Genomic DNA, 13,118 nt, shown 5'->3' with positions numbered 1-13,118 from the left:
TGCCCGGCGCTGCCTTGCAGCATGAGGGATGTGGTGGCACTTCTCCATTGTCCCCTGACCCTGGCTCGTGCCTGTCACCTCCTGGCAGCAGTCTCCTGCCACAGGCTCCCATCCCTGTGCTCTGGTTCCCTCCTGCTCCTGACTCTGTTCAGATCTTGGTCCACTCCGTGCCCCGTTTTGGGGTGATGAGCTTTGCTGACCCCAATGGCGTTTGTCCTTACAGTGCCATGGCCCACTGCCCCATGCACCCACTCCCTCCCCACTACACCCCAGAGCTGAGTGTGGGATGGCATGGCTTGTTTGGGGTGATTTTTCCTACAGCACCTCTGGAGAGAGTGAGCCTGGGATGCCCAGTGTGGGGCTGCCAGGGCTGGGGGCGGCACCCGGCTGTACACCTCTGCCTCAGATGGGGGACATGGGGTGGGGGACACCTGCACATACCCCCCTGCTTCAGCTGGGGGACACCTGGCTGTATCCCCGTGCCCCAGGAGGGTGCAGGGATGGAGGGCCAGCCCAGACGGTGCTGGGGGGTGCAGCAGGGGGTGCTCAGCACGTTTGCTCTGGGGTGCAGTGGGATGCATGTTCAGCATGTCTGTGCTGGGGTGCAGTGGGGTGCAGTGGGGTGCAGCGGGGGGTGTTCAGCGTGTCCGTGACTCAAGCACCACGCGGCAGCGCATCCCTGCGTGCTTGCCATCGCCATGGCAACCGCCAGGCAATCAGCGATAATTGCGCACGTCGGCCCGGCAACGGGGCCAAATAAACCCCATCCCTCCTTTCGGGGGGCCTGTGGGGGGCAAGGAGGAGAGAAAAAGAGGCGGTGCAGCTGCTGATGGTCACCCCTGGCCCTTCACTGGGATGAGTGGCAGTGGGGGTGCACAGTGGCAGGGCTGCCCTCCCCACAGGTGTCCCAAGACACCTCTGTGCCAAGGTGTCAAGGGACACAGCCAGAGAGCCACTCAGTGTGGTCACCAGGCACGGTGTCCCCTGCAGTGCCACACCTCGGCCAGCCCATCCCGGTTGGTGACCACGCCGTGTGTGAGGACAGGGCTGCCCCACATCTGGCTGGGCACCACTGGCCGTGGCTGCTTGTCCCTGGCCAGCCTGCTCCTGATGGGGGCTGTCCCTGTGCCAATGACAGCACAAAAAGCCTTGTACCTCTCCAGTGGCTTGGTTCCTGTCACATCCGGGGCTGGCTCTTGTCCCTGGAGCCCTGATGGGAAAAGGGGGCTTGTTTTCCACAGCGTACTCCTGCATCACAGTGGTGCCATGGCATCTGGGTTTGACTCCCCTTCCCACTGAAAGAGCTTTGGGGGTCCCCTGGGTCTCTGGCAGCACCTGCAGCCACAGGGACTAGGGTGCAGGGAGGCTGCTCAGGGCTTGGGCTCAGGGAGAGAACTGTCCCCAAGGGAGAGGACCAGGACCAGGACTGGACATGGCTGGCACTGATCCTGGGTGGGTGCTGGGATGGGCTGAGCCTCCCCAGCTAAATGCCAGTGCTGTCTCAGGGGCAGAGAAAGGAGAAAAATATGTGCCTTATAGCCTGGAAGGCTTTGGGGTAAAGTAAAGCTTCCTGGAGGACAGCAGAGCTCCCCAGGGGCCAGCAGATATCCCCAGAGGACAGCAGAGATTCCCAGGGACCACCAAAGCTCCCCAAGGGCCACCAAACCTCCTCAGAGACCAGGAGAGGTCCTCAGGGGCTACAAAGCTTCCCAGGGGCTCCTGAAGCTCCCCAAGTACACCAAAGCTCTCCGGGGGCCAGCAGAGCCTCAGGTGGGTGCGGGGGTGCCCCGGGCTGTGCAGGTGCCCCCAGTTCCAGGTTCCAGGGCTGGGCGGGGAGGGCAGAGGGCCAGGGCTGGCTGCGGGGTGTGGGCAGCAGGGACTGGGGGTGCCAGGGCAGCCCCCCCGCCGCTCACAGGCATCATTAGCAAAACTTGCCGGTTTCTAAAAATGGCACGTCGGTGCCGCGGCGGCTGCTCTTCACGCCCGCTCCCCAGCACCGGCAGCCGCTAAAAACAGCTCGGCGCTGCCTGCTGCCTGCTGCCACCCCTCACCGGGACGGCTGGCACCGGCGACCACCGCCTCACCCAAACACTGATTTAGCACAGTTTTGCCCGTCCCCAGTCCAGCCCCCACCCCGTGGCACTCGCTGCCCGCCCTTTGCCGGCAGGAGCCCGCAGCCGCTGCCGAGGGGCCATTGCGGCATCACCGGCGCACGCCGTGCAGCGGGTCCCGGGCGGTGCCGGTGGCGGGACCGTGCCCTGCCCTGCCTGGGCACCCGCAGCCCCGCGTGCGGCCACTCATGTTTTATAGATGGCTCCGATTTTAATAATTAATGCCTGCTAACGACAGCACTTTCCCCAAATAAAACATTTAGAGTGCTGTGTGTGCACGGCGCGCTGCCGGGATGGGACACCGGCTGCTCTGCCGCAGCCGTGGCGGATGGGCACGGCACGAGGGGCTTGGCACAACCTGGCACAGCGTGGCACGGCCCGGCACGGCCTCACCTGCCCACAGCTCAGCCCAGTGCTGCACCAACCATGCCCAGCCACACAGCAGCTCAGGGTGCCACCACCCAGTGCCCACCTGCCCACCTGTGGGTGCCCAGGTAGCACCTCTAAGGCACCCCCCAGCTGTGGCAGGGGTGCCAAGTGCCATGCAAGGTGCCACCCTGAGAGGTCACCTGCCTGTCCCTGGCGCCGTGGCAGTGGGCACAGTGCCAGTGCCAGTCCCAGCTAGCAGCATCGGACAGGGGTGGGCACATGCCAGCCCTTGGCATGGAAGTCTGGGCGCTCTCTCCTCACCTCCCGCAGCGTAATTAGGGCAGGATAAATGTGGATTAGCATGAAATCTGTCATCTCTGCGAGCACATTCGTGGGGGGAGGGGGGCAGCCTAAAGCGGGGGCCGCCCACACGCACATCACCGTAACCACACCAGACTTGTGAGCTAACAAGCAGTTCACTGTGCCACCCCAGTGCCAGCACGGACAGCCCTGCTCCCTCCAGGTACCCTGCTCCCACTGGCTGCTCCCACAGCTGTCCCTGTGTCACCAGACAGCAGGCCTGGCATGCATCTGCCACCCAAACACAGCCCTGGGCACCCACTCTGCTTCATGCTGAGGGGGGCAATTGCCAGGGTGCCAGCTTGTCCGTCTGTCCATCCATCCATGCACCCACATATCCATCCATGCACTCATCCATCCACTGATCCATCCATCCATCCATCCATCCCTCCATGCACCCACACATCCATCCATGCACTCATCCACCCACTGACCCACCCATCCATCCATCCATCCATCCATCCATCCATCCATGCATGCATCCCTGCATCCCATGAGCTGCTGGTGCCCCAGTCAGCCACCCTGGCTGTCCCCCAGGCATGCAGCATCCCCCAGCACCAGTGCCCAGCATCTCCCATTGCTGGTCCAGCCCTAATAATCACACAGTGCCAGGCTCTTCCCGTTGCCACAGCAACTCAGCAGCGAGCCGAAATGGTGCTGCTTGGCCTTCCATGTGTGAGGTCAGCACCTACACTGGAGGTCATGGTCACCCAAAACCCAGGCCAGGGGAGCAGAGCAGTCGCCCTGTGGGGAAACTGAGGCACGGTGCTGGGACCCAGCTGCACTAAAACCACCTCGGGCATGTGGCGGTGAAGCCTGCAGGTGTGAGGCGTGGGGGAGATGGACAGCTTGGCTGATGGGAGCTGACACGGCCCCGGGCTCCAGCACTGCTTAATGAGCAGCTGAGGGGGCTTTATTTAAAGGCAGTGTTGGCGGCAGGGCCCGTGTGGCTGGACATGGAGCAGGAGCAGTGCTGCCCACAGCCACACACCGTGCGTGTTTCAGCATCCCTTGCCCCTCCTGGGCTTGCCCTGAATATCCCCTGCCACGAGCTCCACTGTCCCCTGCACAGTACTGAAGCAATAAAGGTGTCATTAAGTGAAGCTGGTAATGACTCTTGGTCACCAGACAGCAGCCCCCAGCCTGGGGCAGAGTGCCCCACTGGACCCTGTGCAGGCAGGCAGGGTGAGCACAGTAGATGGGCTGGATGCCATCATGTCCTCACTGTGATCACAGGTCCTGTGGTCCCACGGCTACCTTAGTGGCAGGGACACTGTAATCTCATGCCCTGGGCTCCATGAGTACTCACAACCCCAAGAGCATCCTGATCTGATGCCTGGCCATCTATCACCCCAGGAGCATCATGATCCCATGGGCACTGCAATTCCATGCCCCAGGCATCCATCATGCCATGAATCCTGGGGGCAACATGGCCCATATGCCAGGACTGCAGGGGCATCATCATGCCATGCCCAGGAGCATGGTACCCCTCACATGCCTTGTGCCTCACAGCCACCCTGCCAGGGGCTGGATGTGGCTGGGAGAAGGACTTTTAGCAAAAGCCTCCTAAACATTCCAAGGTCAGAGGGCCATGGTGGGACACAGGATGCAGAGTGGGGCCCCGGTGTGGCAGGCAATGGGGGATGGTTCCAGGGTGGCCACAGCAGCACCATTGTGCAGATGCCCTCCTTTCATGGACACAGCAACAGTGGGTGCCCCCTCCTCAGTGTCTCCCATGAGGTGGGTGCCCCAGGAGAGGGGAGACACCTCACCCATGCAGGGGCACAAGGGTGCTGCCAACCTGGGGCACGGGCCCCTCAAAGACACAGCCTCAGCCAGGGAAAAAATATAATTAGTTTTTAATGAGTGATTTGAACAGCCAAGAGGCTGGAAACTCCATGGGAGCCCTGGGAAGGCCAGTCACCCAACAACACCTGCTGGGTATGGGGCCCCACAGCACCTACAGCACCCATTACTATGGGACAGAGCCCCAGACCCCAGAGCACAGACTCATCACTGTGGGGCTGAGCCTCTCACCACTCAGCCAGCGCAGGACTGAGCCCCAGAATCTTATGGTGTGGGGCTAATCCTGGGGAGCAGCCAGCAGGGTCTGGGTGTGAGCCATGGGAGAGCACTCCATGGCACCCAGCTGCCTCCCAGCACCCATTCCATAGGGAGGGTGCCCATAGCATCTGCCTGCACACTGCATCCCTCCTCAGGGGAGTGTGCCTAATGTGCATGGGGGTCTGGGAGACCCCATGGTGCAGGGAATCCCATCAGCACACAGATGTGTCGTCGTCCTCCTCTTCTTCCTTCTCTTCTTCCTCCTCATTATGTTTATCGTCATCCTCACTATCAGGCAGCTGCCCCGGCGGAGCAGGGGGAAAGGCAGGACCCCAGTCCAGGTTGGTGTAGGTGACAGTCAGGTTGACATAGTGCTCACCATCCAGCGTGGCCAGGACACGCTCCAGCTCATCCACCAGCCCAGTGAAGGACGGCCTCTCCTCGGGCGCCGGCGCCCAGCAGCTCAGCATCACCCTGTACCTGCAGCCACACCCCAGTCAGTGCTGGCAGCCCCCAGGACAGCCCCTGCCACCCTGCCCACCCCAGCTGCACTCACAGGGTGTCGGGGCAGTGAGAGGGCTGTGGCAGGCGTCTCCCCTGCAGCAGGTAGTGGGTCATGTCGTAGGGGTCCACCCCGGCGTACGGCGCTGCCCCGCGTGTCAGCAGCTCCCACATGAGCACCCCGAAGGACCACTGCCGAGGAGAGAGCTGCCATGGGTGCACAGGCAGGATGGAGATGGGGGATGGGATGGGGAGGGGGGATCATGCCTACCACATCAGACTTGGTGGTGAATTTTTGGGTCTGGAGGCTCTCCAGCGCCATCCACTTGACAGGCAGCTTGGCGTGGCGGTGCTGCTGGATGCTGTAGTACCCCTTGCCAAACACGTCCCGTGCCAGCCCAAAGTCAGCCACCTTTACCGTCAGCGTCTCGTCCAGCCTGCAGGACACCAGGTGGAGGTGGGGACTCCTGGGCACCCCCAGACCCAGGCAGGTACCCTGGGGGGGGAGGTCTGGGGGGCACAGCCACACTTACATGCAGTTCCTGGCTGCCAGGTCCCGATGCACAAACTTCTTCTGGGCCAGGTACTCCATGCCCAGGGCCACCTGCAGCCCGAAGCCAATGAGCTCCTTCATTGTGGGGCTCTGTGAGATGGGAGTGGTGAGCATGGAGACCTTGGCACCCATCACTTCCCACCCACCTTGGGGTACCCCCTACCCGCTCCTGGCTGCGGATGAACTGGCGCAGGTCCCCATGGCGCATGTAGGGCAGGACGACAAGGGGCAGCCCGTGGCGGGGCAGGCACACCCCCAGCAGCGAGAGCACCTGCGGGTGGTGGAAGCTCTTCATGAGGATGCCCTCGCGCAGGAACTCCTCCACCTCCTCCAGGTCCGTGATGCCTGTGGAGAGCCGAGCTGTGGCCGTGCTGCTGCTGTGCCATGGGAGCACGCACGGGAGGGGAGCTACTCACGGTGCAGGGACTTGACAGCGCAGTGCAGGTCCCCCAGCAGAGGGTCCGTGTAGGTGCCATGGTAGACGCTGCCAAAGTGCCCTGCAGGGATGGGTGGCACAAAGCTGGCACCACACACATTGGGCAGGTGAGGCCACAGCCAAATCGGGGTGCCAAAGAGTCACCTTTGCCGATGACCTGGTGGCGGTGGGTGACAAGCCGCTCCTCGGGGATGAGGATGTCCTTCACTTCCTCCAGCAGCTCCGGCCGCAGATCCTCCAGGCAGCAGGATGTGGCCCTGAGCAGGGGCATGGGGGATCCCCCGCCCGCCGCACCAGCCCCAGCACTGCCATTGGCACCGGCGCCGGTGACTCGTGTGCGGGGCCCCAGGGGCCCGGGAGTGCCCGCTGTGTTCAGCACTGCCGGGACAGGCAGAGGCGGGGTGAGGGCTGGCAGCACCCAGCACCTCGCCACCCACCGGCGACACCCACTTACCCAGCACCTCTCTGTAGTCCACGCCGGGGCGCTGGGTGGTTACGGGGGGGTCGCTGCGGCCGGGCTGTGCCAGCAGCTCCAGGTTCTCCGTACCTGCAGGCAGCAATGGGGTGGGTACGAGGTGGCGTGGCAGGGTCTGGGGGCATCAGGGTGCCCGACGAGCACGGCACTCACCCCGCCTCTTCTTCCAGCGCCAGCGGAACAGCACGGCAGCCAGGATGCAGCAGAGCAGGAAGGTGATGCCGGTGCCCAGAGCCAGGCTGGCGGCCAGATCCAGCGATGTGGGGGGGGACAGAACCCAGCCCAGCGCCTGACAGGCTCCGTTCACACAGATCTGGAGGATCAGGGGCTCAGCAGGGATGGGGTGGGGGACACTGGGGCGGGCGATTGCCCAATCGGGGGGTTCCTACCTCCACGGGGGCCCCTGCGGGGGGCAGGCGCAGCTCGCGGGGCAGGCGGCATGTCACCTCGTTCTTCAGGACGCTGGGGTGGCAGTCCAGGCCCCCCACCGTCATGGTGATGTTCATGCAGGTGGCCACGGCATCCAGCCCCAGATGCTGCCCAGAGAGAGCACCGTGAGCTCGGAGGTCCTGGCAGTGGAACCCCTGCTCCGGCTCACCCCACTGCCCCACGTACGTGCACTTCGATCTCATCCTCGCCGGGCTTGAGGCGGAGCCGCCTGCCCTCCTGCTCCAAGGGGTACACCTTGGGCCGGGAGTAGTAGCGGAGGCGGAAGAGCCAGCGGCCGTCGGCGCCGTCCAGCAGCACGCTCAGGTTCCCCAGCACCACCTCCACGTTGCTCTCGAAGGGGAAGGCTGGGCTGCGGCACAGCAGCCGGTCCGGTGCCAGCGGTTCCTTACACTCCTGTGGGCAGGGAGATGCTGAGCTGGGCTCGGGATGTGCCCGGGGGATTGCCCAGGTGGGGTGGGCAGGGCCGGGGGACGATGGCCCCACACTCCGGTGCTTACTGTGGCTTGGGTAACCACACCAGCGGCTTCAAAGCGGATCTTGGCGTGATACACGGAGTCCAGGTGGGTGCCGATGATGGTGAGCAGCGAGCCCCTACAGTGGGCAGGGGTCAGGTTCCCCGGGGTGCACATGGTCCCCAGGGTGCCTGCAATTGCCAGCACCTCTTTCAGCCCAGCCAGGGCAGTGGCAGGACAGGGCTGTCCCTCAGCCCGGGTAAGGGAGCCCACGCACTCACTCATAGCTGCAGCTGGGGACGATGGCGGATACGGCGGGGTCAGGGCGGTACTGGAAGGGCACGGGGGCCGGGAACTCCTCCCCGTCGATCCACAGGGCGACCCGGGCTGCGCCCAGGCCGCCGGCGGCAGGAGCCGTGCATTGGACTGTCCCATTGTCCTGCCTGGAGACACAACAGCCGTGGCTGGGGGGACAGCGGGACTGCAGGGGCTCCCCGTGCCCGTCCCGTGCTGGGGACCCCGCAGTGCCAGGTGCAGGGCAGGGGTGTACCTGGGCTGCCCACTCAGGGCACACTCGGAGCCATTGACCATCACCCGCCAGCTGCTCCCTGCTGAGAGGTGTTTGCCATGGAGTGAGAGGTGGGTGCCACCCCCCCGGGGGCCGAACGGGGGGTGCAGGGCACTGACGTGGGGCTCCTGAGCAGAGATGGGGTCAGTGGGATGGGTGAGTGAGCCAAACCCTCCCCGACCCTGCCAGGGGCACTGCCAGTGTGGAACCGTACCACAAAGACGAAGCCGCCGAGGGTGGCGGAGCCGTAGACTCGGAAGCCAGAGGCTCTGGCAGGCTCCTCCACAGTGAGCACCACGTCGGCTGGGCCCCCCAGGGCTGCCGGGCCCCCCGGCTCCAGCTCACACACCAGCACATCCACAAACTCCTTGCGGCGTGAGGTGGGCAGGGGTCTGTGGGACAGTGATGGGGATCAGCCCTAGGCCGGGGGCAGCCCCAGAGCCCTCCCTGCAGCTGTTCTCTCCCAGCACCGCTGCACACCTGATGCTCTCGCTCTCCTCTGGCAGCACGGTGCAGCCTCGCCGTCCCACTGCCACCCGGCAGGCGCCGCGGGGGCTGCGGCCGGGGTCGGGGTCCAAGCGGGAGCGGAAGGTCATTCCACAGAGTGTCACCCGTGTCCGACCCTGCAGCGGGGCGCTCCGGGGATGGAACTGTGGGAGAGGCACCTGTGTCACCCCAAAGTGCAGTGACTGTTGTGGGTCCAGAAACACCTTTTCTGAGGAACACAACACCCATCCCAGGGAGGGGGTCCCACCACACGCCACCCCATTTGCCACGTCCCTCCCCATCCGAGTGCTTGGAGCTGTGAGGAGCAGGGGGACACAGCGCAGACCTACGTCGGTGAGGACGGGCGGGCAGCTGTCCTGGACCCAGTGGCTGGGGCACTCGTGGCGGCGCCTGCACCCATCCCCACACCAGCCACAGCCCATGAAGCGCTCGGCCCGCAGGCAGCGCTGGCACGTGGAGAAGTGGCGACAGCCAGGGCCAGTGACGTTCAGGAGCCACACCTGGGGACAGAGAGTGGAGGTGAGGGGGACACATGGAGCTCCATGCCCACCCTATGCCCCTCAGAGCCCCCACTCACCTTGGTGCCAGCAGTGAAGAACAGCGAGCGGCTTTGCAGCCCCATGGCACCTCGCACTGGCCCTGGCTCGCCCAGGGAGAAGTTGGACAAGGTCAGAAGGTAGGAGCTGGAGCGCTGGAGCACCATCTGCAGCAGGGGAGAGCAGGGTGCTGAGCATACCCCACAGCCTGCCAGGACCTGCCATCCCACCCGACCCCCCATCCCACCTGGAAGACGCGTCCTTCTGCTGTGCCCAGGTGGGCCACAGTGACGTCTCCCATGGCAGTGACGAAGAGGGAGGTGAGGAGGACACCTGTCAGCTGCCCGTTGAACAGGTCCACTTTGTGGGAGGCAGCAGGGACAAGGGTGGGCTGATCCCAGCAGCTGGTGTTGACCACTGGTGCTGAGAGGTTCACCTGTGGCCAAACATGGGGTGAGTGACTTGAAGCTGGCCCTGGCACCCCGACTCCCACACCCTCACAGGTAGGCACTAGCTTGATTTGTGAGATATTTTGGGGCAGCACCAGATTGCTTAAGTTCCCCTCCAGGCTGGGAAAATTTTGGAGAATAAACCACATTGGCAGGCCTTCCCTCAGTCCCTCATCTGGCGTCAGATCCTGCCCTCCCTTCCCACCCCATCTGGATATAGTTACTTGTGCTGGCACCACAGGATGCTCACTCCAACCCCAGTGTTCCCTGAGCCCTGGAGCTCAGCAAGGGGCTGGGGTGGAAGAGGGACAACAGGAGCCATGGGGTCCCCACTGGACACTCCCAATGCGGAGGGGCTCAGGTCCCCTCTGAGTTTCTCGTGCTACAGTGTGAGTCAGCGGCAGTGAGCTGTCTGCCCTGTGCAGGAAGAGGAGGGGATTTGGCTGCACCTTGCCCTGAGCCTGGCTGAAGACACCAAAACTCATGTCATGTGCTGGGACGAGGGGGCCCTGCCAGGGTGCCCACCCATCTGCATCCTGGCCGTGCCGGGGCTTGTACCTGGGACACGGTGTTCCTGCCCCGCGGCCGTGGCAGACGAGGAACCCCGGTGACTAATTGCACTTCCGCCTGTGGTTTATTTGCCCAGAGAAGGCGGTGGCTGGGCCTGGGGGACAAGGCAGGAGCAGCCTGCACCTCACACATCCAGCCTGCCAAGCACCGAGGCCCCGTGGCTTTCCCACCCCCCACACATAAACAAGATGGAGAGGGTGGCTGGGGTCCAGGGACAGTCACCACGGGGGCCGGAGTCGAGACTGCCGGGCAGGCCATACCAGGAGAGGAATTGGCCCAATGCATGACAAGTGGCAGTGTGCCCATGTGATAGCATATGTACCATGGGGGGCTCACAGGATCCCCACCCTCACCCGGCCTCCTCGGTGCAGCTGCCAGAACACAGCAGCCCCCGCAGCAGGTAGTGGGTGGATGCTGGGCTGACTCACACCTGGGTGATGCTGCTCTCCCCCTGCCCTGCCCTGCCCTGCCCTACCCCACCCCACTATCCACCCCGCTACACCAGTGTTTCCCAGCTCCTGAATCCACTTTCCCACATCCCAGCCAACCCCCAGGGTCTCCAGGCAGGATGCGGCGCAGGGTGGAGCACTCACATTGTGTGGGCAGTACTCCACCGGCTGGAAGAAACTGAGCCCCCGCAGCAGCGGCTGGTGCCCGGTACCGCAGCACTTCTTCATGCCCTCCTCCATGGCCTGATTGAGGAGGCGCAGGGGGAAGGCACAGACGGCCGAGTTCTCCTGTGGCACCGGGCTCTCGGGCCGGCTCTCGGCAAAGGCACCGAAGAGCACCGTGTCGGTGTCGTTGATGCCGAGGTCGCGGGCCAGCTGTGCGCCGGGCCGGGCAGTGTGGGCTGCCTGCAGCACGTTGTAGGCGATGTCCCTCTCAGCATCCTCCTCGCCGCTGCGCCGGCGCCGGCGCTTGGACTCAAAGCGGCAGTCAAGGACGAGCTCGCGGTAGCGGCGGAGGTGACGCTCGTGGGTGCTGAGCCGCGCCAGGCGCGTGTGGTACGCGGCTGATCCCGGCCGCTCCGGCTGCACCATCAGGAAATACACGTGGTCCCCGTCGGCAAAGGAGTGCACGTAGTGGATGGTGTAGTTGTCGCGGTATTGTGGCAGCACTGTCAGCCACTGGAAGTCATTTGAAAAGCCATCCAAGGTACCCTTCAGGCGTCGGATGGACACTGACTGTGGGCTGTACCGTGCTGCCACACTGCTGTCGATGGTGGAGCCGAGGTAGAAGACAGAGGCGTAGGAGGTGGCCACCACAGTAGCACTGGTCCCCAGTGGGCTGACCACACAATCAGGGCAGAAGGCAGGGCTGTTGCCCGTGGCCGAGTACAGGCAGTGTGTGGCTGTGATGGCCACCTTACCGTCCCGCACCTCCAGCTGGTGCTGATAGCACAGCCCATGCTGTGCCGTGCCACAGCTGTACAGCCATGGCTCCAGTGGGTCCAGCACCAACAGGACATTGTCCGTGTCCTCAGGGCCATCTGTGGTGGCTGGGCACAGGTGACAGATCTCACAGTTGGCACTGCCCACTGGGCCGGTGACAAGGATGGAGAGCAGGCGCAGCTCGGGGCTGACCAAAAGGATGCGGTTGCGGACGGCCACAAAGGCAGCGACTGGGCCATCGGAGTCAGTGAAGACAGCAACATTCTGGATGGGGCTGCCAGCATCGAGGCTGGGCAGTGTGTAGGGGATGGAGAAGTTCCTGGTGGAGCTGTAAGGGATGCGGGGACACTGCCAGGCACCAGCACCCAGCAGGGCCAGGGCGAGCAGCAGCCAGAGGCACACACAGCACGACAGGCCCATGCTGTGCAGTGCCAGTGGTGTAGAGTTATTGATGGTGCCCAGCACCCAGCAGGCTCAGAACGTATGGAGGATGGGCCACCATTGCATCTGCCAAAATAAAAAAGGAAGGGCTTTACACACTTATTTTAGGTGAGGACCCGGGCACAGCCACAGCCGGGTGTCAGTTGGGGCTGCCAGGGTTCCCAAGGGCCAGATGACGATGGGTAGTGCCGAGGGAGGATCAGTCACACCAAACTTCTTCCGAAATACCATGAGTAGGAGGTGATGCCAAGCTGCCTGTGGCAGAGGGACAAATCCTGCCTTCTGCCACCTACAGACGCTGCCTGTCACCCCGGGGCATCTCTGCCCTGCAATGACCCATTCCGGGGACTGGGATAGGGACCCTCCCTGCCCCCGGGACAGCAACGGGGACTGGGGATCCCTGCGGGACTAAGACAAGGCCCCCGCCAACTTCCCAGGACTGGAACCCCGAACTACCCCCGGCCTCCACCCCCGGCCCCGCCGCAGCTCACCAGGTCCGGGATCTCCACTGGCTCCGGCTGCCCCCGCCCCATCCGTCCGGTCCGGTCCGGTCCGATCCGAGCGGTGCCGAGCGGCAGGGCGCTCACCTGGGCGCTGCCGTGCCGTGCGGTGCCGTGCCGTGTCGGGACAGGGCGGAGCGGAGCGGGGCCGGGACGGAGCAGGCGAGGCGGGACGGGACGGGGCGGGACGGGGTGGGCGGGTCCTGCCCCCGCGCCGCCCGGGGCTCCCCGAGGGCCGGCACCGGCACACGCAGCCCGGGGGTGTGCGGGGGACAAGGAGATCGGGGTTCCGCTGGGCACTGCCGGGGAGACAGGCACGGCTGGGCACGGTGCCCGAGAGGCGCACGGCTCTGAGTCGGGGCCGCTGATCGGAACACGGATGCAG

At 64.4% G+C, this 13,118-nt stretch overlaps 1 protein-coding gene across 1 annotated transcript; it reads right to left on the bottom strand.

The window, feature by feature from the left end:
* Positions 1-4,659: 4,659 nt before the first annotated feature.
* MST1R (macrophage stimulating 1 receptor) lies at positions 4,660-12,221 on the bottom strand. The gene is made up of 20 exons (XM_071439222.1): positions 10,995-12,221; positions 9,630-9,818; positions 9,424-9,549; positions 9,176-9,346; positions 8,820-8,989; positions 8,554-8,731; positions 8,322-8,467; positions 8,053-8,214; positions 7,817-7,910; positions 7,485-7,712; positions 7,259-7,405; positions 7,023-7,182; positions 6,849-6,941; positions 6,539-6,772; positions 6,375-6,455; positions 6,122-6,303; positions 5,939-6,048; positions 5,677-5,842; positions 5,461-5,597; positions 4,660-5,384 (listed from the first exon to the last, which is right to left on the bottom strand). The coding sequence occupies exons 1-20, from the start codon at positions 12,210-12,212 to the stop codon at positions 5,117-5,119; spliced, it is 4,260 nt and encodes a 1,419-aa protein (XP_071295323.1). The 5' UTR covers positions 12,213-12,221; the 3' UTR covers positions 4,660-5,116.
* Positions 12,222-13,118: the final 897 nt, after the last annotated feature.

Source organism: Agelaius tricolor, unplaced genomic scaffold, assembly GCF_023055355.1.
Source record: "Agelaius tricolor isolate 1412-34295 unplaced genomic scaffold, bAgeTri1.0.p SCAF_14, whole genome shotgun sequence".
Classification (NCBI taxonomy): domain Eukaryota; kingdom Metazoa; phylum Chordata; class Aves; order Passeriformes; family Icteridae; genus Agelaius; species Agelaius tricolor.
This window is presented reverse-complemented; position numbering and strand designations above follow the sequence as displayed.

What these genes read in the sequence shown, in the direction of transcription:
- MST1R (XM_071439222.1), bottom strand. Translation starts at nt 12,212, where the DNA reads ATGGGCCTGTCGTGCTGTGTGTGCCTCTGGCTGCTGCTCGCCCTGGCC. An exon ending in CTGGCAGCCAGGAACTGCAT is followed by an intron (nt 5,843 to 5,938) that starts GTAAGTGTGGCT and finishes GGTGTCCTGCAG; the next exon opens with GCTGGACGAGACGCTGACGG. An exon ending in TCTCACTGCCCCGACACCCT is followed by an intron (nt 5,385 to 5,460) that starts GTGAGTGCAGCT and finishes GTGTGGCTGCAG; the next exon opens with GTACAGGGTGATGCTGAGCT.